Source organism: Leptidea sinapis, chromosome Z (genome assembly GCF_905404315.1).
Source record: "Leptidea sinapis chromosome Z, ilLepSina1.1, whole genome shotgun sequence".
Lineage (NCBI taxonomy): Eukaryota > Metazoa > Arthropoda > Insecta > Lepidoptera > Pieridae > Leptidea > Leptidea sinapis.
Window position 1 is genome coordinate 17,819,647 of NC_066312.1, and position 24,477 is coordinate 17,844,123.

Sequence of the window (24,477 nt, forward strand, 5' to 3'; positions counted from 1 at the left end):
TTATTCCTTTTTTAATTTTGTAGTTTTAATCAGGGGTAGGCTACGAAAGATTGAGATGGATATAGAGTATCAGGATAAATGTGAGGTTTACTATTTTTCACCAAGCGTAAAAATTATTTAATATTTTAATGTAAACAATTATATTACATAAATCAAATTCTGCAGCTTCACAAAACTCATATACGTCGCTGGAGGCATACATATTCCACCTCCATCTCGTGATCTTACTAAAATGTGGCACTTAAACTTAATATTCACAGTCAAAAAGTCGATGCAACCCATGCATTGGTTGCATGGTGACATTGAGATCTCACAATAAAACCAACTATATATCAAACTATTTGCTGTATATATTGTTGCGTAGCAACTCATCGAAGTATATGACGAGAGTTGTCAAACTTCAAGACATTGTTAATTTCAACAGCTCCATCAGCAATACTCGTAGCTCAGCGGAAAAGTGTTTACTTTAGACGCTGTAGACCCGGGTTCGATACACCTACCAGTGTATGGGTTTTGTAAAGTTAAAGGAAATTTCTAGTAAGTTCAGGATCAAATCGAACAGAAAAAAAGGGATGGAAAATGTGTAAGCAGGATAAAAATAGTTAAAAGAATTTTCTAGTACAATTTAAATTTAAAGATGGAAAGGAAGAATCATTTTGAAAATAGAACGGATCCGGGGGTATAAAAGCCGTACTAAGCGTGGCCTACGGCAGTTCTAGTTCTGACTCGAAAGTGTAAAGAAGAAGAAGAAAAGAAGAAGCAGTGAAAAGTGGAAGTGTTCCAAGAAGAAGAAGATAGAAGAGACTTAGTGTTCGGTGCGGTGTGACGCGTTGAAGGTACCGCCGCCCACAAGAGGAAGAGCGGCAGACCGGTGAAGCGCAAGTTCAGAAAAAGTGAACGCAAATAAAGACTCGTTCCTATAAGCGGAGTATTATTTCCAATCCCTGACCCACTACCGTGTCAATTGGTGTCAGAAGTGGGATTGGAAAGATGCCATTAGTGCCCAGGAACGAGAAGGGAGTGACCACGCGAGCGGGAGCAGCTGCAGCGGCAGAGGACGAAACATCCGGCTCTGGACACAGTGCGACCGTGTCAGCACCGCAGGCTCCGGCCGTAGACATCAGCGCGCTCATGCAGCAGATGGCCGCCATGATGCAAGAGGCAGCGCGCCGACAGGAGGAGCAGCTGCGAGCCTTGCAAGAGGAACAAGCACGCCGACAGGAGGAGCAAGCGCGCCGACAGGAAGAGCAAGCGCGCCGACAGGAGGAGCAGCTGCGGGGCGTGCAAGAGGAACATGCGCGCCGACAGGAGGAGCAAGCGTGCTGACAAGAGGAGCAGTTGCGGGGCTTGAAAGACGAGCAAGCGCGCCAACAGGAGGAACAAGCACGCCGACAGGAGGAGCAGCTGCGAGGCTGCATGAAGGCCTCTCCAAAGACATATTATCCGTTGTGCAGAAAAACCCATTAATCAGCTCAGTGTGAGGGTCGTGTGTCCTTCAGCTAACACAGGAGTTTCCTACGGAATCACATCGAGCATAAATTTAAAAGTACCTCCCTATGACGGCAAGTCTTCCTGGGCTGCCTTAAAGCTACAATTGGAGACGGTCAGAAGAGCCTGCGGTTGGAGTGACCAAGAAGCGCACTCTGCCCTCACACTAGCGCTTCGTGACGAAGCACTCTCCGTATTGGAAGCACTCGGCCCTGGGAAGGAGGAAGTGATCTACACAGACCTTATTGACGCGTTGGAGGCACGCTATGGTGATAAACACCTCGAACATGTGTACCGGGCGCAACTTAAGGACCGCAGTCAAAGGGCCAGCGAAACTCTTCAGCAGTGGTCCGTGGAAGCCGAGAAACTAGTGCGTAAAGCATATCAGTCGTCGCCAGCTGCAATAGAAGAAATGTTGCTCCAAGTTTTCATCGATGGAATACGGGACGCCGAAGTTAGAGCAGCCGTACGATTGAGTCATCATTCCAGCTTGAAGAAAGCGGTGGCACATGCGTTGGAAGTGGAAGCGGTTCGCCACGATTCTCGGGCGTTGAGACTCCGCAAAATTGTACCAGCAGATTCCAGCCGAAGGCAAGCATTTAACCCAGCATGCTATGGTTGTGGGGAGCGAGGACACATTAGAAGCACTTGCCCCAGGCGTGAGAGCATAACGCAAGGTAGGAAGGATGCGGCGGTCTCAACATCACCGCTGGAGCAGCAGGAAAAGGCCAGGGCAGTGGGGTGGGCGCTGGCCGGTAGAAGCAAAGCCCCAAGGATCTTCGTTAAGCAGACATGTGACGGAAACACTTTAGTTATAGAAGAAATGATAAATGGAAAATCTTGCCGTTTCACTTTGGATACGGGAGCCTCACGTACAGTCGTTAGCCAAAGAAGACTAGAGAACATCGGAAGACGACACATGCGAGAAAATGTAAACTTAACACTCACAACAGTTACCGGCCAGCGCATACCAGTCCAGGGAGAGAAGATCGTGGCCGTGAAAATCGGTAATACGTTGTACTGGCAAAAAGTGGTAATCGCAGATATCACAGATGACTGCATCATTGGGTTGGATTTTCTTCGAAATCATCAGTGTACGATTAACATGAAACATGGTGTATTGAAGCATGGAGGTGAAGAAATTCCAATAAAAGGCGGAACTTTTGGGAAAGTGTTGTGCTTACGAGACACTACTTTAAATCCGAGATCGCAGACCCTAGTCCCGGTAGTCCTGCCAAGGGATTACAGAGGAAGACCTGTAAATGCGCTATAATAGAAAGAGAGACATCGGACACGACATGGATCCCAGCCCGGACTTTTGTGGGTAACTCCCAGAACTCGTTCCTATAAGCGGAGTATTATTTCCAATCCCTGACCCACTACCGTGTCAATATTTACAAACTTGGTTATGATTCAGTAAACGAGACATTATGCCTCCATTTTCTTTTAAGTTATTTATAATATAACCGTCACTTTCATTCTCATTTGCATTATCAGTCTGTGAAGATGGAGCAGTTGTATTAATATTATACATTGAAGCAGAACACATCAAAATACTGACGCTTTCTAGTCATTCGTGTTCGTTAGCTCACAGTTTCCTGATTTCAACGATTTTAGTTCCATGTGGCACAACAACTTCCGAAAGATGCCTTTTAGTTGTTTGGCATAATGTTTATCATTATAACCACGCATACGTATAGCCCCAAAATAATTTTGCGCGGCGACCATCTTGGATTTAAAAAATGATCCAAAATTCGTTCTCTGCACCCTCGAGGACCTCGGATACGATATCCATATTGTTGATATCATAATTTTGTGCGGCGGCAATCTTGGATTTAAAAATGATCCCAAATTTGTTCTCTGCATCCTCGAGAACTTCGGATACGATATCCATATTTTTGAAATCATAATTTTGCGCGGCGACCATCTTGTATTTAAAAAAATTATTCCAAATTCGTTCTCTGCATCCTCGAGAACCTCCGATAGGATATCCATTTTGTTAAAATCATAATTTGGCGCCGCGGCCGAAATAATAGATGGCAACGGAGCCTCTATCGTCACGCTTTTTCGTTTCATCAAGTTTTGAAAACACAACGGTTCTAAAGAAGTTCCACTTCAACATTTAGTCAGTGACATTTGACTATATATTATTATGACAATTCTTAGTATGAGCGTGAAGGGTTACTTAATTTAAATGGCAAAACAACGTTTGCCGGTTTCAGCATTTGTTGATTATAAATGTGAAGGTTTGGATGTTGCGACGCCGAGTATGCCGATACAAGCTGTGGCAGTTAAGGGTAGTGATCTCGAATCAAGGGGATACGACAAAGCTTTTAAGCGGTGAACGTTTACACTTGTGTCTTAGGATTGAATTGGACTAAATTTTGTCGACCCCATTTCGATGTCTTTCAGACTGAAGTTTATTCCGGTTCTCGTAGGAAGCATAAATTCAAATTCAAATATTTTTATTCAAAATAGGATTTATAATCACTTATTGAACGTCAAAATCTACCACCCATTCAAAAGAGACTGCCTCAGACCTGAGAAGAAAGGGCGCAAGAAACTCAGCGGGCTTTTTTTTTTTAAATAAAATATGGATTACAATGTAATATCGTACAATAAACATTAATAATAAAATATGGATTACAATGTAATATCGTACAATAAACATTAATAATTAAAGAGCCTGAGGGTGTTTTAATCCCAGTCCGTGGTGTCATTAAGAAAATCGTTGATGCTATAATAACCTTTCCCACACAAACGTTTTTTAACAATTCTTTTAAATTTCGTAACACATTTGTAGAAGCATATACATCGCCCCACAAAAGACTTACTAACTCGACCCAACCGAGTAGTAGGCATAACAAGTTTATGTTTGTTCCTCGTGTTAACATTATGAATGTCACAGTTTCTAGAAAATTCCTCAATGTGCTTATGAACATACAAAACATTATCAAAAATGTATTGAGAAGCAACAGTCAAAATGTTTATTTCTTTAAATTTTTCTCTTAATGATTCTTTAGGACCTAGGTTATAAATCGCGCGAATAGCCCTCTTCTGCAGCACAAAGATAGTATTAATATCGGCCGCACTGCCCCATAACAATATACCATAGGACATAATACTATAAAAATAACTAAAGTATACTAATCTCGCCGTATCTACAGTTAACCGTCTGATTTTCTTAACCGCATATGCTGCAGAACTAAGCCTATTCGCCAATCCTTCAATATGGGCGCCCCACTGCAATTTGGAATCAAGAGTAATGCCAAGAAATATAGCAGATTCCACTGGTTTTACCACCTCTCAATTTAATAAAATATTCCCATCTACATTTTTGACATTTGGCGCGGTGAATTTAATATATTTGGTTTTATGATTATTTAACAATAAGTTATTGGCGCTAAACCAGTACACGATGTCAGATAGAGCATTGTTTACTTCGTCATATAAACTTGGCTTCGTTTCACTTTGAATATAAGTGAAGTGTCATCCGCAAACAATACCACCTTGTGTTTTTTGTCTACAAGGTTAGGTAGATCATTTATATAAATTAGGAAGAGGAAGGGTCCAAGAATAGACCCTTGTGGTACCTCCATACCGAGAGGAGTCCCAGGAGATCTCCTGCCATTCACCTCGACCCTCTGAATCCTATTATTTAAATATGAGATCAGAAGATCGAGTAGCAGTCGCATAGCTTCCTGACCAGCGTTGAATGTTGAACACAATCAAAAGTCTTAGATAAATCACAGAAGATACCAAGTGCATTCTGTGATTCCTCCCAGGCCTCAAAAATATTCCTGATGAGTTCAACACCTGCATCCGTAGTCGAGCGTCCCCTAGTAAAGCCAAATTGTTTTATATGAAGTAACTTATAAGTGTTAAAGTGAGTAAGCATTTGGCTTAAAATAACTTTTTCAAAAATTTTACTAAGGGTCGGCAACACCGAAACAGGGCGATAGTTATTCGGGTCAGAAGTGAGTCCCGATTTAAATATTGGTGTAATTTTACTATACTTCAGAAGGTCAGGAAAGACGCCATGTTCAATACAGCTATTAAAAACTAGTGCTAGATATGGTGCTATGACGTCAATAACAGAACTTATTATTTTTACAGATATGCCCCATATATCAGCAGTTTTTTTCATTTCTAAGGATCTGAAAGTTTTAATTATTTCTGCTGGGCTAACAACACTGAATTTGAAATTTTGTTTACATTCCTTAACATTTTCCAAAAGAAGTGACTCGGCAACACTGGTGGAGAAGACAAGGGTGCTTGAGATGAAAACTGGAATGTCAGAAAAAAAATTCTCAAAAGCAGAAGCTACTTCCTGCTCAGAGTGGATTTTTGTATTGTTTATTATTAGATTATATTCAAACTTGCAGTCTTTCGCTCTTCCAGATTCATACCTACCCTGTGTTATGTTGGAACATGCACCGTTGATAACTTTGATGCTCCGATCACCCAAAAAGTTAGTGATCCATTTGGATAACCTCTCGGGAAGACCATAGGATGGCAGTTTCACTATAAGTGCTTTGCGCTACAACTGATCGAAGACCTTCGCTCTGTCCAAACTCACCGCTAACGCCTCTCCCTTTGACTCAAGCGCTTCGCCCATTTATGGGTGAGATATTCAAGAAGATCACCAGCTGAGCGACCTTGACGGAAACCGTACTACTGATGTGCTGGTGCTTGATCCCAATGTTGTGCAGGAGGTAAGGGCTATGGGTCGGTAGTTGGATGGATACCAGCGTTCACCTTTTTGAGAATCGGGTGCATTAATAATATCGATCCTGATTTTATTTAGAAATTACTGGCGCCAGCTGCCCACCGCGGAATATGCAGTGGTCGTGCACCTTGGTCATCGCAAGATGAATTGGACGTGAAGAGCGAGTTCTCTCTTGAGAAGGTCGCAGAATGAGGTAGGCAGTTTCTTCAAAGCCGAATTGGCTTTGAAGAAACTGGGCGTCATAAATAGAGCACGGCAATACTTCAAGCCAGCCCATATTCTAGCGCTGTGCAAAGCGCAGGTCCGGCCACATATGGAATATTGCTGTCATCTCTGGTCTGGCGGACCCCAGTATCAGCTTGATCTATTTGACCGCATGCAACGCAGAGCAGCTCGAATTGTCGGGGACCCAGTGCTCTGTGAACGGCTGGATCACTTGGCGTTGCGTATACACATTGCTTCATTGTGTGTCTTCTACCGCATTTATCACAGGGAGTGTTCCGAGAGCTGTTTCACCTGATTTCTGCTGCCGAATTACACGTTCGCACGACACGCCACAAGTTAGGATATCATCCCCACAAACTGGATGTGTGGCGGTCTTCCACAGTGCGGTTTTCAAGGAGCTTTCGTCCACGTTCTACAAAGCTGTGGAATGAACTTCCTTGTGCGGTGTTTCCGGGACGATGGGATATGGGTTCCTTCAAAAAAAGCGCTCACACCTTCCTTAAGGGCCGGCAACGCTCCTGTGATTCCTCTGGTGCTGCAAGAGAATGTGGGCGGCGGTGATCACTTAACACCATGTGACCATAGCCATTCAGCGTGGTGGGCGTTAATATCGCCAAGAAACTCGATCATGCGGTGAGGATCTGATCCAACATGGAATCTGTAGTCGTTTGGATTTGTTCAAGGAGCCGGTCAGTCTCTGCGTTGCCGCTATGGGACTTATACAGGCATGCGTAGATTCGCGAATGGTCGTCGCAGTCTACGCGCAGTCGGATAACAGATAGGCCCTGCCCATCAAGAAAACTCACTCTCTCCAGAGTACGCGGGCCAGTCCGGGCATCCACTATAAGGTATCGGTCCTAATTGTGGACGCCCAGGGATAGATTTTCCCGGACTACATAGTCTGGTAACGTCCTTTATTTCATGCCTTTTATTTATATATCTTCGCGCGTTTTATTTATACTCGTATATAGTGAGTGGTTAGGTAACTAATTAAAGGAATTCAATAAAAATACCTGATATATTATTTTTCGGTATATATTTACCCACACTCACTTTTTCAAATGTATTTACAATATAATGATAACAACAAGTAATATATAGTACACGCCATTTATAAAATTATGCGCAAGATTTTTTTTTATATATAGTAAATCGATAGCTACAATTAGCGGTAAAACAATTACATACTTGTGATTGTTTTTTTTCTGAACTGACTCAAAGTCATAATGTAAGTGGGCAAGACAATACACTTTTAAAATATATAACTACGGATAACAATATACATGTATCAATAATGGCACAGGATTAAGATACAGGCTTCCGATTGGGGTATTTTTACACAACTCCAATGAAATTGCAGTTATATATATATATGTACATAAACCGATAATCCATCAATTATTTACAAGTTGCATGGCAAATAAGGTTTGATTTCATAAAACCTAGCAAAACTTATATGTTATAATATAAAATATAAAAGAATTTAAACCTATATTCAATATTCGTAAGTCCGGAACGAGCTTTGTGCTTTTGACAGTGCTTAATTTATAAATTAGTGTCCCTTTGTTGTAAGTAAATTCGTGTTAACTAAACTATATTCAGAAAAAATAAATGACAAATAAACATTAACAGCTGGTATGTTAAGTATATTATTCATTAAATATGAGAAACGAATCTAAAATTTAACGTATACTTAAGTAAGTGTGTAAAGGTAAATCTAAAGAGGAAAACAATAATCAACTCAATAATTTATTACATCACAAATGTATTGGCAGTTTTGTGTTTGTCCATTTCATTGCCATTTTGAATGTGTGTTAATTCATGATTCATGAAGTTGTTTTAATATGTAATAAATTAAAATAATAAGTACCTGAATGCAAATAATTATCGAAAAAGCGGTATCTATATTCGTAAAATTAAATTTATGGGTTAATATTAAATGGCAATGTCTTTTGTTTGCTTCTTTCATATAATTTTTCTTTAAAACTAACTTTATTCGTACGAGTACTAGTAGTACGAATAAAATTTATTCTAATTATCACAGTTTAAAATTAAAATAATGTTTATTAAGAACTAATCATTTCGGATACGTTAACATAGCCTTCCTTAATTTAAAATTAATAAATAACTTATATTTTGTCTTGTTTATATCTAAAACTAACTAAAAATACAAAATAAAATTTTATACAAAATTACAAATTTCATAACAGATTTATACAAAATTAAGTAGGAGAAAATAACAAATCCTATAAGAAATAAAATAAAATTCATTTCATGTTTTTCAACAATCTAACACTAGCCATCACTCAAATGGCACGAATAGCGCATGAGCGCATTTTGTAAAACTCAAAATCGTCGGAGATCAGTCTCTTATAACACGTAGGCCTTACAAAGTTTTCTAAACAGTCGTCTCGTTTCGTCGCAGTGGCTGCAATTCCCGTTGCAGGTCATTGTAATATTCGTGATCAGACATAGATTCTTCTTCAACAGATCTTTGGGGAAGATATTTACTTGCAGTTGGTTCTTGTGTAGTTGAGTCGTTGCCGCTACCTTCGCTGGTAGATAAAGATTCCATCGCCACTGGATCGGTTGGTATCCCAATAGTCTGGGGGGGCACATTTTGATCAGACATTAAGTACTCTGGATTATCCACACATCTTTTAGATGCAACAAAATTGCTATAACACAAATTTTTTACGTCTCCTCCTTCACCACCTTCGCCTATTAAATCCATATATGATGAAGCATTTTGTGTATGTTGTGGCGATGGCATCAAATAATCATCCTCGTCTAAAGGAAGATTCAACTTAAGATTTCCTACTTGTGCCTCTTTTGTTTTTGACATGGTATCAAAATTATTTTCGTCATCAGGTTTTGATTTCATAGGATCACTACAATACCTGGAGCTTGAGCTTTCTGACGCAAACACCCCATTATTATAATAATGTCGTAATTCTGACCCGTCAGAATTATTTGAGTTGTTATACCGTAACAAATCTTGATCCCACGTTTCTGGTTTACTTGTCCCCTCTGCTGCTTCACTGTCTGGACTAGTAACAGTATTTGCCCATGACGATGAAGCACCTGGTTTTAGTGATCCAGTATGAGTTTCAATTCCCACTGTTGTTGCAGTACTTGGTAATGTTTTGAATTTTGGTTGTAGATATTCTTCTGCTTCGACGAGTGGCTCCGGGCCCTCAATTGCCGTTGACAAGTTTGTCATAAGTTCCTTTTCATCCTGGAACGTATAAATATTTATATTATAGAAAGTGAATTTTTATAACATATGTTGAAATTTGAAACAATTTTTTTATTTAAACGAGGATAGCTAGTTTTCTATATGTATTTTCTTATATTTAAAATAAAAAAAATATTTATATTGTTCTACTGATGAATGTCTTATGAATGATTATTTTGCTATATCATTTTAATACGTCTTTGTCTTTGACTGAGATATATCATGTACCTAGTACGAGTAGTAGCACAAATAAAGATTTAATTTCTTGTTACTTTATGGGTTTGATTGTTTTTTACCATTCAAGCACAACAAATAAGTGGTAACCATGTAAGTATTGATTAAGTTATTATAAAAATATACGCAATTGAATGTGTAGTTTACATTAACGTATAAATATGGTTTATTCTGAGGTCAAATGAACCTTAATCATTTCATTTTAAATTTAAATCTTCACACACCTTCCTGATAAATGAACCTTAATAGATTGACAGATACCGGATTGTGCTATAATATTTCATATTGAAAGCTACTAAAACTGCGTAGTTGAATTGTTTACAGGGAAATATTGTCCCAATCGTTCAGCCTGCACATTTAAAATATAAAATTTCAAAACATGTGAATAAAATATAAAAGTAATTTTAAGATAAAGACATTGTTTCTAAGTTAAGAATAAAGAACCATGTATGTTTTGTTTAATATAATATAAACATACAAACCTGAGTAGAATAGGAAGGAAGTCGCATAAATTTGTCTCCTGGAATAACAAGATATCGACCTGGGTCTCGTGCCATATCAGCAAAAGTATCTGCTAATTGCTTGAAAGTCGGTCTGCTGTCAGCATCTAACATCCAACAAGATACCATCATGCAATAAATATCAAGGGTACATATAGCAGGTTGTGGAAGTTTCAAACCATTTTCAATTAGTTCAGGAACATTTCGGGCTGAAATATTTGCATAAGGCCTTGCACCATAGCTCAGAATTTCCCATATAGTTACTCCAAATGCCCACACATCACTTTTGTGTGTAAATATTCTATGCTGTACACATTCTAATGCTAACCACTTTATTGGCATTTTGCCTCCAGCAGCCTTGTATTCATCTTCATTGATATCTAACAGCTTAGCTAAGCCAAAGTCTGTTATTTTGACGCAATTCGGTGTTTGAACTAAAACATTCCGTGCAGCTAAATCTCTGTGGACCAATCTTTTTTCTTCCAGGTAAGCCATACCTCTTGCTATTTGTGTGCACCAATTAAGGAATGCCTTTGATCCAATTTTCTCTTTATGGGTCCTGACATAATCGAGTAGGCAACCTAATGGCATTAATTGAGTAATAAGCATCATTTGATTCGTCATACAAACTGCTAGGAGCTGCAATAGGTTCGGATGCTCAACACTAGCCATTATATAGGCTTCTTCTAAAAATTCTTTGCTTGTATTTGCTCCTGTTCCTTCCTTTAAAACTTTGATTGCAACAGGAATTTTCATATTTTCACCCTCAGGTACCCATACACCTTTATATACTTTTCCAAATGCTCCAAAACCAAGCATTCCTCCCCTTCGGAGTTCCGCTTCCTTAACAATTCGAAGTTTGGCTAAGTTAGGTTTTACATTTGTAGGCCGCAATGGTTCATTATCTTCACATCCTGTTAAAACTTTTGTCATTTTAACAGCTTCTTTCTTAGCTTTGGCTTTTTGTCTAAATGTGTAACCGATAATACCAAGAATAACAAGTAGCATAAATGCCAGTACTAATGTGATAACAAGTACGGTTGGTATTTTCGCAGTCGACATTGCAGGTGGGCCATTAGCCAAAGCCGAACAATATGGTTCGGCAATGGGATTTTGTAGGAGTTCATCAAAATATATTTTGTGCGGTATATCTTCTGGACAAGAGTTAGTACAATTGAATGGTCCAGTATGTGAATCAGTTAAAAAAATCTTCAGATTTTGACATTTTATGCAATCTGTGGGCAAGAGTCCTGTGCAGCCACGACATTCATGATGGCAAGGCGTACAGATCCTGCTTAATTCATCAGTGAAATGATCAGCAGGGCACTCATCTTCACATTGGTCACCGCGTTTAAACCCATTACATACTTGACAAACTTGCTCATGTATTCCAAAACCAGTGCATTTTTTACATAATGGGTGACATTTCCTGCACACAACTTTAACTTTCCCTTCCAATGGCTTAACGTTCCCTACCCATTCATTATAATATCCATCAGGACATGGCTCGTTTTCTTCTAAGCAACTTTCAACAGTGGCTTCGACACTAATGATTGCTTTCTTACATGAATTACATCCACCACTCCCAACAGTATTTTCGGGTCCTGTACAACCATTTAAGCAATTTCTGTGACATGGTTGACAAGTTCCATTTGCAGAAAGGTATCTGGAATCTGGACATTCTGCTACGCAGTAAGGTCCATCTCGCACGTGCTTGCAACGTGTACAATTCGCTCGACTTGGTCCACTGCATCCATCTAAGCATTCCGCATGACATTGTCTGCATATTTTGGTTCCAGATTTATAAAGTCTGAAATAAAAACGATCTCTTAAATTTGTATCAAATTGTACTTATAATATATTCCACCTACAACATAATATATTAAAAGACACATGCACAAAAATCTAATAAACCGTTAAACCAACAATTAATATTCAAAAAAATGTGAAAGTATATCGGAAACGTAGCCGTTTTCGTGTGATGTCATAAAACTATGGATAATATTATTATTTTTAGATTATATATGATTCAATAGGAAGGATTCGCTTTATGTTTAGCAAAAAAAAATTATTAGATTCGGTTACGCATAAGTAACCGAATCCAAAACTAATTTTTGACCTGGTAATCCATACAGCTGCCTGCGTAGTTGCTTTTAGAAATCATACTGAGGTTTGTGTTTGTTTGTTCGGCGAATCTCTACTATATAAGAGATGACAATAATCAAACACCTATTTATTCTAATCCAATAATTACTAAAATATACAAGACGGTACTCTCGTTAACTAAATATCGTTTCCCGGAAGTGACTTAATCTTCCAGTTAAATATTGTTACATCGCAATGTTCTCGATTGGTATAATTTTAAAAATAATTATGTTATTTGTATATTTTATTGATACGAACCCAGTATGAACGCTGCAATTTTGAATACATTTATCTTCAAATTTGTAATTTTCACAGGAAAGACACAGATCAGGTCCTGGACCCCAACAACCGTCCGATGAACATTGGGGATCACACACCAAATTACTTTTTTCTGAAAAATATACATGTTAAAGTGATACCCTGAAAACGGTTATATTTTTGCGAAAATGCCTTGCTTGTAAAATATCGTTTTGTCTTAGTATTATATTGTGAAGGTTTAGGAATTACAATAATTTCAAGGCAGTTTCGCACAAATATCAAATCGCTTGGCATGACGTCATTCAATGGCAAGTGCATTTAATTAGTGGGTTAGTGTTGTGTGTTTCACATATTCAAGTATAAATTATATAAAATCAAATTGCTTGCAAATTTTTACATTAATATGTAAAAGAGAAAAACATACTTTATGCAAAAGAGTAAAACTTTAAATCGCAATGGCATATTAGACATTAGCTTAAATAAATTTGAGGATCCTCAAAGTAGTTGTTACATTCTACACTCACCACAGCTGCGTAGATCACCATTTTTCTGGATTATTTGTTTGTGATCTTTTGATTTACTGAGTTTGTTCCATGCTATTTTATCGGCGAAGCAGAGATTTCTATTTTCCATAATAGCAATTGCTCCAGAATTTACTCTTTTTAGGGACCTTAAGCCCAGTGATTTCAAGGATGTCTTGACAATATAAAGAGATGCGAAGAGATTTTCCACAACTTGACGACCTCCTATTACCTCAAGGTTTCGGAAGTATGAAAGACTTGTGAAATTCGGATGTTGCCCTTGGACATTCAGATAACCAGTTACTTCACGTACTGTACTGAAAATTTCTAGGGCATCTGGTTCCATTTTCGCATAGCGTTCTCCAAAAGAATAATCTGGGTTGATATGTTGAAAACCAGTAAAGGTCATTTCAAGGATTTCTATTGATCCATCTATTATAGTGCAATCTTTGAAGCTTTCAATGTTACCAGAGTGTATTGGTCTTTCCGCTCTACATGTCTTTGGACATGCAACATTACAAGGAATACATTCACCATTTACAGGTGTTTTATTCTGGGGACAGCTTCGTACACATGCTCCATTATCTTTCAAAAGATGTTCTGGACAATTTCTAACGCACGTAGCGCCATATGCATATTTTCCGTTAGGATTAGGTTCCCAAGAATAAGTTGTTGGATTGTATTTTTGCATTGGAGGACATTCTTGGGAACATGTCCCTTCATCATAAAAATTCCGACAAGCTAAACATTGACTGGGTAGCGGCCCGGTACACCCTCCAGCACAAAATGTATTACAACAATCACGTGGATTAGGCCCAAAACATCGCCCTTGGGCACATTGAGGACTGCAATTCGTTTTGGAAAACTTTTGACAGTTATGAGGTCCATCTCCCCAACATCCTGCTTCACAACTTAAATGGCAAGGAGGACATTCCCTTTCAGGCACTTTAAATGAGTAAACAAATACATATGTTGCGTTCACTCCTGTTATTATTTCATCCCAATTTATTGTTTTAACATGGCATAAATTATAGTTGTTGTAAATGCCTACACTTCCTCGTAGAACATCTCGTAACGCAGGTAGTTCTAGCGTGAATGCTGAAGACATAGTTACTAAAAGAGCGAATTCTTCCTCTCTGACTTTTAGTTTGAACAAGGTCCTTCCTCTGATTATTTGCAACTGAGGAAGAACAATGTGTGTTACCTGTACGTAGGCAATAAGAACATATCCAGTAACTTCTCTGATATGCTGAAGGAACGATAAATCCATAGTTTCATTTTGTAGCCACGTCAGCTCAAGATTACCATCGACGTAGGTGCAGTTCGTGAATCTATCTCGTAGGTTTCTGTAATGTGTATCTCGATTCGATGGCACTGACATTCGTCCATTGGTTCCAATGCATACTGTAAAAGAAAAAAATATATATTTAATACAACTATGGTAAATAAACATTAAACTATGTTGACGATGTTTGAGAAAAACAACAGGTTACTCAAAGTATAAGTGACTGCGTTAGGAAATATCGCGTCTGAAGAGGCGTTTATGAGTGGGCGGGATTTAAAAGCCAGTTTCTTCTATAATACTACAAGTTAAACCGCTACATTAATTTAATGTGTGCATAGTTACAACACTGCTCCAAAACATAACAAATTGACATTTTAAAAATGTCTTACGTAAAGTAGCTCTTCTTATAACATTTCATATTTCTTCCCATTTCGTAAAACAAAAAAAGAAAATTCGAAAAGTTTTATTATTACAGATTAGTAAGGAATGTGCTATGCGTATAAATAATGAAACATACTCGCATTAATGCTGTCTTGTGAAATATGTGATTTCATATTACTTAGCTTAATATAAATCTTTAAATTTGAAGAGTGATGCAGTGAAACCTTTTCTCTGTATTCATAAAAACCGTGGGTAGGAATAGCCGCAAGGTAAATTTTACCTGCTTTGTGCATAATAGGTGGTGTTTCTTATTTTATGTTAGCAGTAAAGCGAGCGTAACACGATACGTTTGAATCCAGGTAAGAAACTATTCGATACGAATAACGTGGAATATTTTCATATCACAAGTTTTGTGCGAATTTCATATAGCTCGTACTTGCGTAGTGACAAGCAATATTGCAAATGGACACATTACCGACATGCTAACTTATGTTGCCTACTTTCTCAAGGCCCTTGCCATATCTGCTAAAAGTAATAACAAGTTACGTATCGAACCTTCCCGTCTGTATGTACCGCTTGCTTAATTTAATATCAACTGCGTAACTCATGTTTTTTAAGCTCATAGTTTTTATTTTTCAGCAAAATAAAAACATCTGTGAACTTATATAAGATTTCCTAGTTCAAAGAATTATTTCGCTGAACGCACTAGCTTCCACCAACGGATTCGTCATTAGATAGAGATAATATGAAAATTCTTCATCGAATGGACACAGTTCAGATGTTTTTGTGTAATTACGCCTCAATAAAAAGTAGTTTTCATCTAATATACAGAGCTTTTTACTGTCTACTTCAGTTTATATGTACGTTCTCCCTCCCACGTTCATAACCGAATTCGATCGCCGATGGATAGTAGTACGGACTCGTTTGTTTTATGAACATTGAATTTGGTCATTTGACGTGTGGGTAGAAATCCGGTGTCCGGTCGACCCAGATGCATGCACCCGTGCCGATCACATGGGTGATAGTATTTATACGTGGACATGACACGTCGCAGTCACTGCTTCTGCTAAGTTCATATACAAAACTAAACCGTATGCAACTAACATTAGAGATAATTATAACTTCGCAAAATTTACAATATTACTCAACGAATTAAAAAATATTTAAATTTGTAAGTATTCCACATTAAAAGTTTATTATAATCGGAGGAGTGTCTTTTCTAAAGCAATTCAATCGTTCAACTCTAGGTTTAAAGTGAGCGTGTAAGGCTCGACGACTGGTTTGTCTCAGGCGAATGTTTTTATCCAGTTACTTGCATTCTGAAGCATTGAAACCAGTTTGATCCACTACACTTCATTCGAGCAACTCGACCTTTCACTACAATATTACTTTGTGTACCATAGACCGTTTTGCTGTTTGTGGTTCTTATTGAAAAATTGCAACAATTCAGTTTTATATATATCTACTTTCAATCTTCAAATCTCCTTTTGAATATTTTACAAAATAATCAAATGTTAAGTTTTGTTTACTGTATTGGATGTTTCGTAGGAATTTACTCGCAAAACCTGTTATGATAATTAGATGTTTCGTATCGAATTAATTGAACCATTGATGAAAAGTACGGTTGTGTAATATAATACATTGATAGTTAATACATATAAGTCTTTTAATTTAAAAAACTATTTAAACAGGTTAAGTATTTCAAAATTTTGTGGTTTCTAATTGAAATTAATTAGATCATTATTATCTACTTACCTTAGTGTATCGTAATGGATATATTAATTAATACCTTACGTATTTAGTCAAACTTGTTTAAAATATTCGTAAATAAATTTGGCATAATTATTGTAAGTAAATATAGTTTTCTTTGCATTGGATGAATTAAGATAACTAATTCATAATATATTGTGTAAGGACGTACCTATAATAAATGAAGAACATTGTGAATTTTATTTTATGACAATATGAAATGCAGGTACAAAAAAAATTTGAAAAACAAAATTTTATGACCGATGCGGGAATCGAACCCACGACCTCTGGCGTTCCGTGCCAGTATTCTAAACAACATAACAAATATGAAATGTATTTTAAAATTAAAGTTCTTTGACGTTTATTGTTTGTTTGAATGAACTTTTCAACTGCCGAAACAGTCACAAAGGTTTTGTTTCGTTTTAAATAAAGCCAGTTTAATTAGTTCACAACTCGAAGCTCATAAAATGGAATTGTTGAAGGTAATATGACTCATATTATGTTAATATCAAAAGGTTAATTTTATTTACATGTACGTCCCTGGTAATACATCAATTCATAGATAAATAAATTACCTAAGCACCTCTCTTGTACATAACTGTACTAGTGCAGTGAAACCGCAATTTTTTCTTGTTCAACTGTATTAGGCTGTGAATACATTTTTTTGCCGTGGTTTTGTTTTGGTTTGTTATAAAAGTATATAATATTCTAAATAAATTCTCGCGGTTAGTAGGTACCCACGTATACCATCAAATCACTCTCTTGAGATTAGTAGTAGTTTTTCCGTATTTTAAAAAAAATATTTTTATTGTATTTTTGTATGTAATTGAAGAGGATAAATTTTATGCTAAAAACCCTTCTAGTTTTTCTTAAACAACATTATTTGAATACTAAAAACACCGTCCAAGTGCGGGTCGGACTCGCGCTCGAAGGGTTTCGTATCAAATATATAAAATATATATTATGTATAAAATTCTCGTGTCACAATGTTCGTTCCCGTACTCCTCCGAAACGGCTTGACCGATTCTCATGAAATTTTGCGAGCATATTGAGTAGGTTTGAGAATCGGCCAACATCTATTTTTCATACCCCTAAATGTTAAGGGTGATCCACACGAAATTTATTTTTTTTGACATTTTTTTTTAAATTTGTTTGATTATGAGTCAGCATAAAAAAATACATACAACTTCAAATTTTCACCGATCTACGATGAACAGTTACTTTTGTATCGCGATTTTAATATCGGCAATACAACGTTTGTCAGCTAGATATCTATAAAAATCACGTTTGTAGTATAGGAGCCCCCTTAAATATATATTATATTCTGTTCTTTATTTTTGAATTTGTTATTATACCGGCAATAGACATACCTACATCATCTGTGAAAATTTCAATTGTGTAACTATGACATGATAACTAGGACAGACAGAAGGACATCGCAGTCTTAATAATAGGGTACCGTTTTTAATTTTTGTGTACGGTACCCTAATATAATTTTAGTACTTGGAACAACACCTATTTACTAACCTATTAATAAACGCAGTGTAAAGTTACTCCAAGTTTATAATTACTTCTACCTGTCATGCAATTGTATAGTGACAAAGGTAAGATAAAGACAATCTATGTTATTAATAAATACAATGAAAAGTTACTCTAGGTTTAAAATTACTTCTTTCTGTCATGTTATTCTGGATTGACAAAGGTAAGATAAAGAGAATCTGTCTTAATAATAAACACAATGAAAAGTTACTCCAAGTTTAAAATTACTTCTTACTGTCATGTTATTCTGTAGTGACAAAGTTAAGATAAAGAGAATCTGTCTTAATAATAAACACAATGAAAAGTTACTCCAAGTTTAAAATTACTTCTTACTGTCATGTTATTCTGTAGTGACAAAGTTAAGATAAAGAGAATCTGTCTTAATAATAAACACAATGAAAAGTTACTCCAAGTTTAAAATTACTTCTTACTGTCATGTTATTCTGTAGTGACAAAGTTAAGATAAAGAGAATCTGTCTTAATAATAAACACAATGAAAAGTTACTCCAAGTTTAAAATTACTTCTTACTGTCATGTTATTCTGTAGTGACAAAGTTAAGATAAAGAGAATCTGTCTTAATAATAAACACAATGAAAAGTTACTCCAAGTTTAAAATTACTTCTTACTGTCATGTTATTCTGTATTGACAAAGGTAAGATAAAGACAATCTGTATTATTAATAAACGCAATGAAAAGTTAATCGAAGTTTAAAATTACTTCTCCCTGTCATATAATTCTGTATTGACAAAGGTAAGATAAAGACAATCTGTATTATTAATAAACGCAATGAAAAGTTACACTAGGTTTAAATTTTCTTATTCCTGTCATGTAATTCTGTAGTGACAAAGTTAAGATAAAGACAATCAGTTTTAATAATAAACACAATGAATAGTTACACTAGGTTTAAATTTACTTCTTCCTGTCATGTAATTCTGTAGTGACAAAGGTAAGATAAAGAAAAACATTTTTCATTCACAATGAATTGTTACACTAGGTTTAAATTTACTTCTTCCTGTCATGTAATTCTGTAGTAACAAAGGTAAGATAAAGAAAAACATTTTTAAATTTAGAATAACTTTACTTTGCATTTATTAATAACAGAAAAAAAAATATACTTGGATTAACTCAACTTTTTTTTTTAACAGCGTTTATTAATAACACAGCTAGAGTGTAACTTTAATGCATCGAATATGTTGATGTAATGTGACTTTATAAGGTAATTGAGTCGGCGTTTGTGTATTTACAAAGGTTTCACGGATTTTTTTTATTTAGGCACGTTGGGCACTTTTGAAATGGGAAAAAAGCATTAACTCGGGTGTTCGTCACGCGTTTGATATTTATTTTTGCTAACATAAGCCTATGTTAACAGTTTTTGAATATGATTATAATAATGGTAAAACTTTTCAATTATAACATTTTGTTTTTGTTTATCCATTTGGAATTTGTTTGTACGCTAAAGAATCATACTTAATCATGTTAAACAGCAAAATAAATGAATATTTTGATTACTTTAGTAGCTCAAGCTCACTACTTCACCAGGTTAGACTAAGATATTTCTCGGCCTGTTAATGTAAGATAAAAAGCAACGTTTTTGTTGGTCGGTTGACACTATTGTTTTAGTGTTTGTTAACTGGGCATGTTGTACTTATATCTCTATTATATTAAACCTGCGTGCGTTTAACCGCAAGCAATGCTAACGCGCCTTTATAATCTCCCATAACACTTGCCCTATATCAAAATTAAAGGAATTGAATTTTCAGGATTGCACACATATATTATATTTGTGCAATATAATATAATATATTAGAGTACCAGAAGGATCTCCACGGAAAGTTCGAACTTTTTTATGTTATGCTTGCATAAGCTCACGAAAACTAATGTTTAACATGAAATAAGAAATATTTAGAATTAGATAAATTCCAGATATTTAACACTATCTGCAATGCAACTGGTCAAAATCCCGGTTGCTCTTGCCGTACACTGGATTCTACTTTAATGAATATAGAGACAAAAACAAAAGCTCAGTTTTCCGACTTTACTTCCTAGAAAATATGGTTTTTGTTAAAATTCATCCCTATTAATAATATAAGTATGAATGTAAGTTTGTTGCTGTTGTGCGAGAAGTTCTACAATTGGCAGCTGTTTATAATAAAGGTTGCCTAAGTTATGACATGGTATCTACCAGTAAAGTCGGTTCAGAAGTTTCGCAAAACAAATAGACATACATAACGACATAAATATTTTAGAATTAAGTTTCTTTGTATAGATACTCTTTATATAATTTAGAAAAAGCTGTTATTTTGTATATTATAGACAGATACTCAAATGTGTTGGTGATTATCGTACCTACAGACATAGACTATATTGTTAAAAGATATCTTAAACTGCAATTTTTATCGACAAACACGATCAATAAATGTCGTATTGTTTCGACACGGCTCGTAGTGTACATTAACTATATTGACTTGCTTCAGAGTACCTTACAGCTTTACGGGCTATATAAGGCTGTTTGTCGCAACTCGGAACGATAAGCTTTGTATAAACTCCAACGTTTATCGCCCTTAGCATTTATTAAGGCTTAACTTATGTATACTTTAAAGTTTAAACTACAAGGTGTATATACTTCTTATTAGGAAACTTTTTTAATATTTTATATAGTAAGTAAGTAACTTTACAAATTAAATACTGCTTGTTACAAAAGCGGTCTGCTACCTATAAGATTTGCAGACCTGTAATTGTTCTTTTACTTCAGGTAATTTGTAATCCTCAATAATTGCGTTCCAAAATAGTTAAACTACAAAATTATTGAAAAATGTCTTCTCATTTGGAATTGCAAATCATTCTTTGCCTTACATATTATGTTATTTGTGAGTGATTACCTAAATGAATATCGAATTCAATAGAATGAAGAGCTTTAGTAAAATTAGGGACAATGGGAAAGCTTTAGTACCAAAAGCGTAGGCGGCACTTACTCTTTCCTTTCACGAATTCTGAGTGTTTGTGTCGGGCAGGCACAATGTGATGGAGCCTGTGACCGCGGGCTCCAGCCACGCTAACAACAGCCCCAGCTACGACGAAGCACAAACACCACAACAAGGCACGCGCACCGAACATGCTGCGACATCACTCGCGCCTCACCACACACAACCAGCCGCAACGAACATCCATCGTTTACTGGCTTACCCGGTTTTCCGAGCCCACGCTGCTCAGACGCAACCATAGTTGGGAAATATTTAGACTTCCCAGACGGAGGCTTTATTCGAGTTTGGTCTACTGATTCTATGCAACGATTAAGAATAGTTGTAATAGGGATCAATTATAAAGCTATATGAGGCAACATTTATATCTATTTATTTTTAGCTAAATATAAGTACATTAAATTTGGTGTGCGTGTATTCGTAACTGTTCTTGTGGATTGTTTGCTACGATATGTATTGATTTAATTGTGTTTGTACAATGTTTTATTTTCAAATTATTTCCGCATTTATGGCACTAATAATTTAGAGCACTAGAGATCTTCTCTGGAAGACGCGAGTTTTATTCGAAAATCCTGCATTAATTTTGGCACAAATAATTATATTTTCGTGTGTTTCTTGCGGTCACCAGATGGTATAAAGCAATAGTTGAACTTAACGGTACTTTATCAAATAATTAAAGTTTTATAATTTTTTCGTATAGTATTTATATAAGTCCTGTATGATTAATGGAAAGTACAAAATTATAATTTTTTTAATATAAACTACAATCAACATTAGTAATACTGTCAAATTCATTTTTAGTATACGAAAATATTATGTAAGAACACAACGATTTTTCATGTATATTCAATAAAAAAAAGTCAAAATAAGACAACAATCTGTCTAGATGCATAAATAGGTCTATGGAGATCGTTCTGCCCTCGCAGATAAACGTGAAGAAGGACGCAGGTATGCACGCCAGAGCCGCTCTCAGAAAAAACTACGTAACAAAAGTTTAATAAGCACATATTGAAGCCCGTGCTAGAACTGATACGAATAATAATTGAACTTGAAACAGGACTTGAAAGTTTTTGTTGTCTTCGTTGATCGGATTTAATAGCCGAAGCAATTAATACATCGTGGTACATGGATCCAATAAAATTACATAACTACCTTATTTATATAATTTGCTTGAAATAAATAACTCGAAGGCTTGGAGGACTTATATTTAATGTTAACTTGAATAAAATTTACAAAAATACCCATTTAATCCCATATGAATTAATTACGCAATTACAGAAAAACCCTTCTACTAATAAGTTTTAATATTACAAATATTAATTGATTGTAGGACAAATAAATATAAAGATTCAAGAGGACTGTGTGTGAAACGCCAGCTTGATGATCGCGTTGAAGTCTTTCCAAAAGTAAACTTAACGATGCAACTACAAAACGTCCTATCTCCACATGTTATTTGTTATTTATTTATATATCTGTCGTCGTCATATTTATCTTATGTAGAAGCAAAAAAGCATGTTTAATTTATTATAAATGTATGTATTATTGTATGTATGTATAGTATTTGCTTATTTTATTTTCTTTTGTAAGTAAGTATGTATTATGAATGTATATTTTACACATATTAAGTACTTAAAAGACGCATCAAAAATTTTCAGTTTTCTAAGGTCAATTTATTTGGAATTAAACTATTGATTCGAAAGTTAGTTATATTTTTAGCGTTGACCCTATTAATAGCGCCCACGGATAAACTCAGACCATAGAGCATTGCATAAATCTAAATAAAATTATATCTCATATAAATATAGAAGTAAGTAAGAATACAATTTATATATTATATTTACATATGTTATAGGTGTTTTAAGATGTGTAATGTTGATCGAAGAAACAGTTTTATATCGTGCTTTGAAGTTTTCATTTGGAAACGGTCACAGCTAAAAACAAGTTGTGTTCATTAGTGCTATAGTTGTAAAACGCATCTTCACTCGAAACCCAACAAAGCCTCCACTTGACTGCTTTGTGTCGGCACAATGACGTTTTGATTTCTTCTATTATGCACCCAGGTAAAGCCACTGTGTGCTTTTAAATGCTCTTACCGAGTCTTGTGGATTATGTTACGAACTTTAAGAGACAACTTTTTACCTTCGAATTACTTTACGAATGTTATCCTTGTAATATATATCTTTGTAGTTGTATATTGCAAATCTTACATGATGGTTTTACGAAATCAGGAATACATATGTGCGAAGCAGTTATCCACGTATTGTCTTATTTTAAAGTTATTCACTTTAAAATAAGTCTGTCAGTTATATAAACTCCAAGGACTTTGAAGGAAACAATATGTTATAAAGATAGAACTCGAACAAATGATTGTCCAAAAAACTCCAAGAAACTTGTTATACAAAAACAATTAATAACATTTTTTTTTTATGGATTTAATGTTTGTCTTCTATGCGTTTCACAAGTCATTCCATTAGATTAAAGTTTGGGGCAGTTGCATCGTGTACTCGAACAACAATAATAACAATTAAAGTATATTTACGTCATTTCTACGTATATTGCGAACCAGCTTATGAAGTTCACCATAGTAACTGGTATATTGTTGAACTAATTAGATTAAAGCTATTTCGGCTTTATAATGGATACGCTCATTAAAATTCAATGCATCCGCTGAATAAATTTAAAATCGATGAAGGCAATGTTATCAACGACTGCTATTAAGAACTTATATAACCTACGTATACATTAAAATATTTTCTTTTAACATCATTAATATGAAATGTGAAACTGCCAGTTAATATTATGGCTGTAAGATGCATTCTTGGGTCGGAATGTATCCTACTGTGAAGGAGTATATGATTCGGTTTACCTTTATGACGTATGGTTGGACTTATGACTTAAAACGCCATATTTTATAACGAAATTTACTCGTATTTTGAAGGAATTAAGTTTGATTTTACTAAAGCATATTTCTAAGTAGGTGATGATATAAAATTTGGAGGCAGGATTTGAACTATGCCGGCATCTGTTACCCCCGACTGCTTATCGCAATCACATTAAAAGTCCAATTCAAGTTAAATATTTTATCGCCTTTAATCGATCAAAACGAAGAGTGATACATGCAATCAAGATTGTCTATACTTTTGTTTGTTATAACAATATTTTGTTTGTTGCATTCTAACTCTTTATTGATCAAACTTTGTTTTGTT

At 35.7% G+C, this 24,477-nt stretch overlaps 1 protein-coding gene across 2 annotated transcripts in view; it reads right to left on the reverse strand.

Annotated features, from left to right (window-relative positions):
• Positions 1–7,461: 7,461 nt before the first annotated feature.
• The window catches only part of LOC126978837 (epidermal growth factor receptor), a 109,120-nt gene continuing 92,104 nt past the window's right edge, over positions 7,462–24,477 (reverse strand). The window contains exons 1-5 of one of the 2 annotated variants that reach the window (XM_050827926.1): positions 21,266–21,453; positions 13,342–14,742; positions 12,818–12,950; positions 10,397–12,224; positions 7,462–9,680 (exon numbers count right to left, since the gene is read on the reverse strand). In XM_050827926.1, coding sequence (XP_050683883.1) covers positions 8,841–9,680; positions 10,397–12,224; positions 12,818–12,950; positions 13,342–14,742; positions 21,266–21,407 — 4,344 coding nt within the window. In that variant the 5' untranslated portion in view covers positions 21,408–21,453 and the 3' untranslated portion in view covers positions 7,462–8,840. Of the gene's footprint in view, positions 9,681–10,396; positions 12,225–12,817; positions 12,951–13,341; positions 14,743–21,265; positions 21,454–24,477 lie in introns of those variants that run through there. The other variant, XM_050827927.1, reaches the window with a different exon arrangement.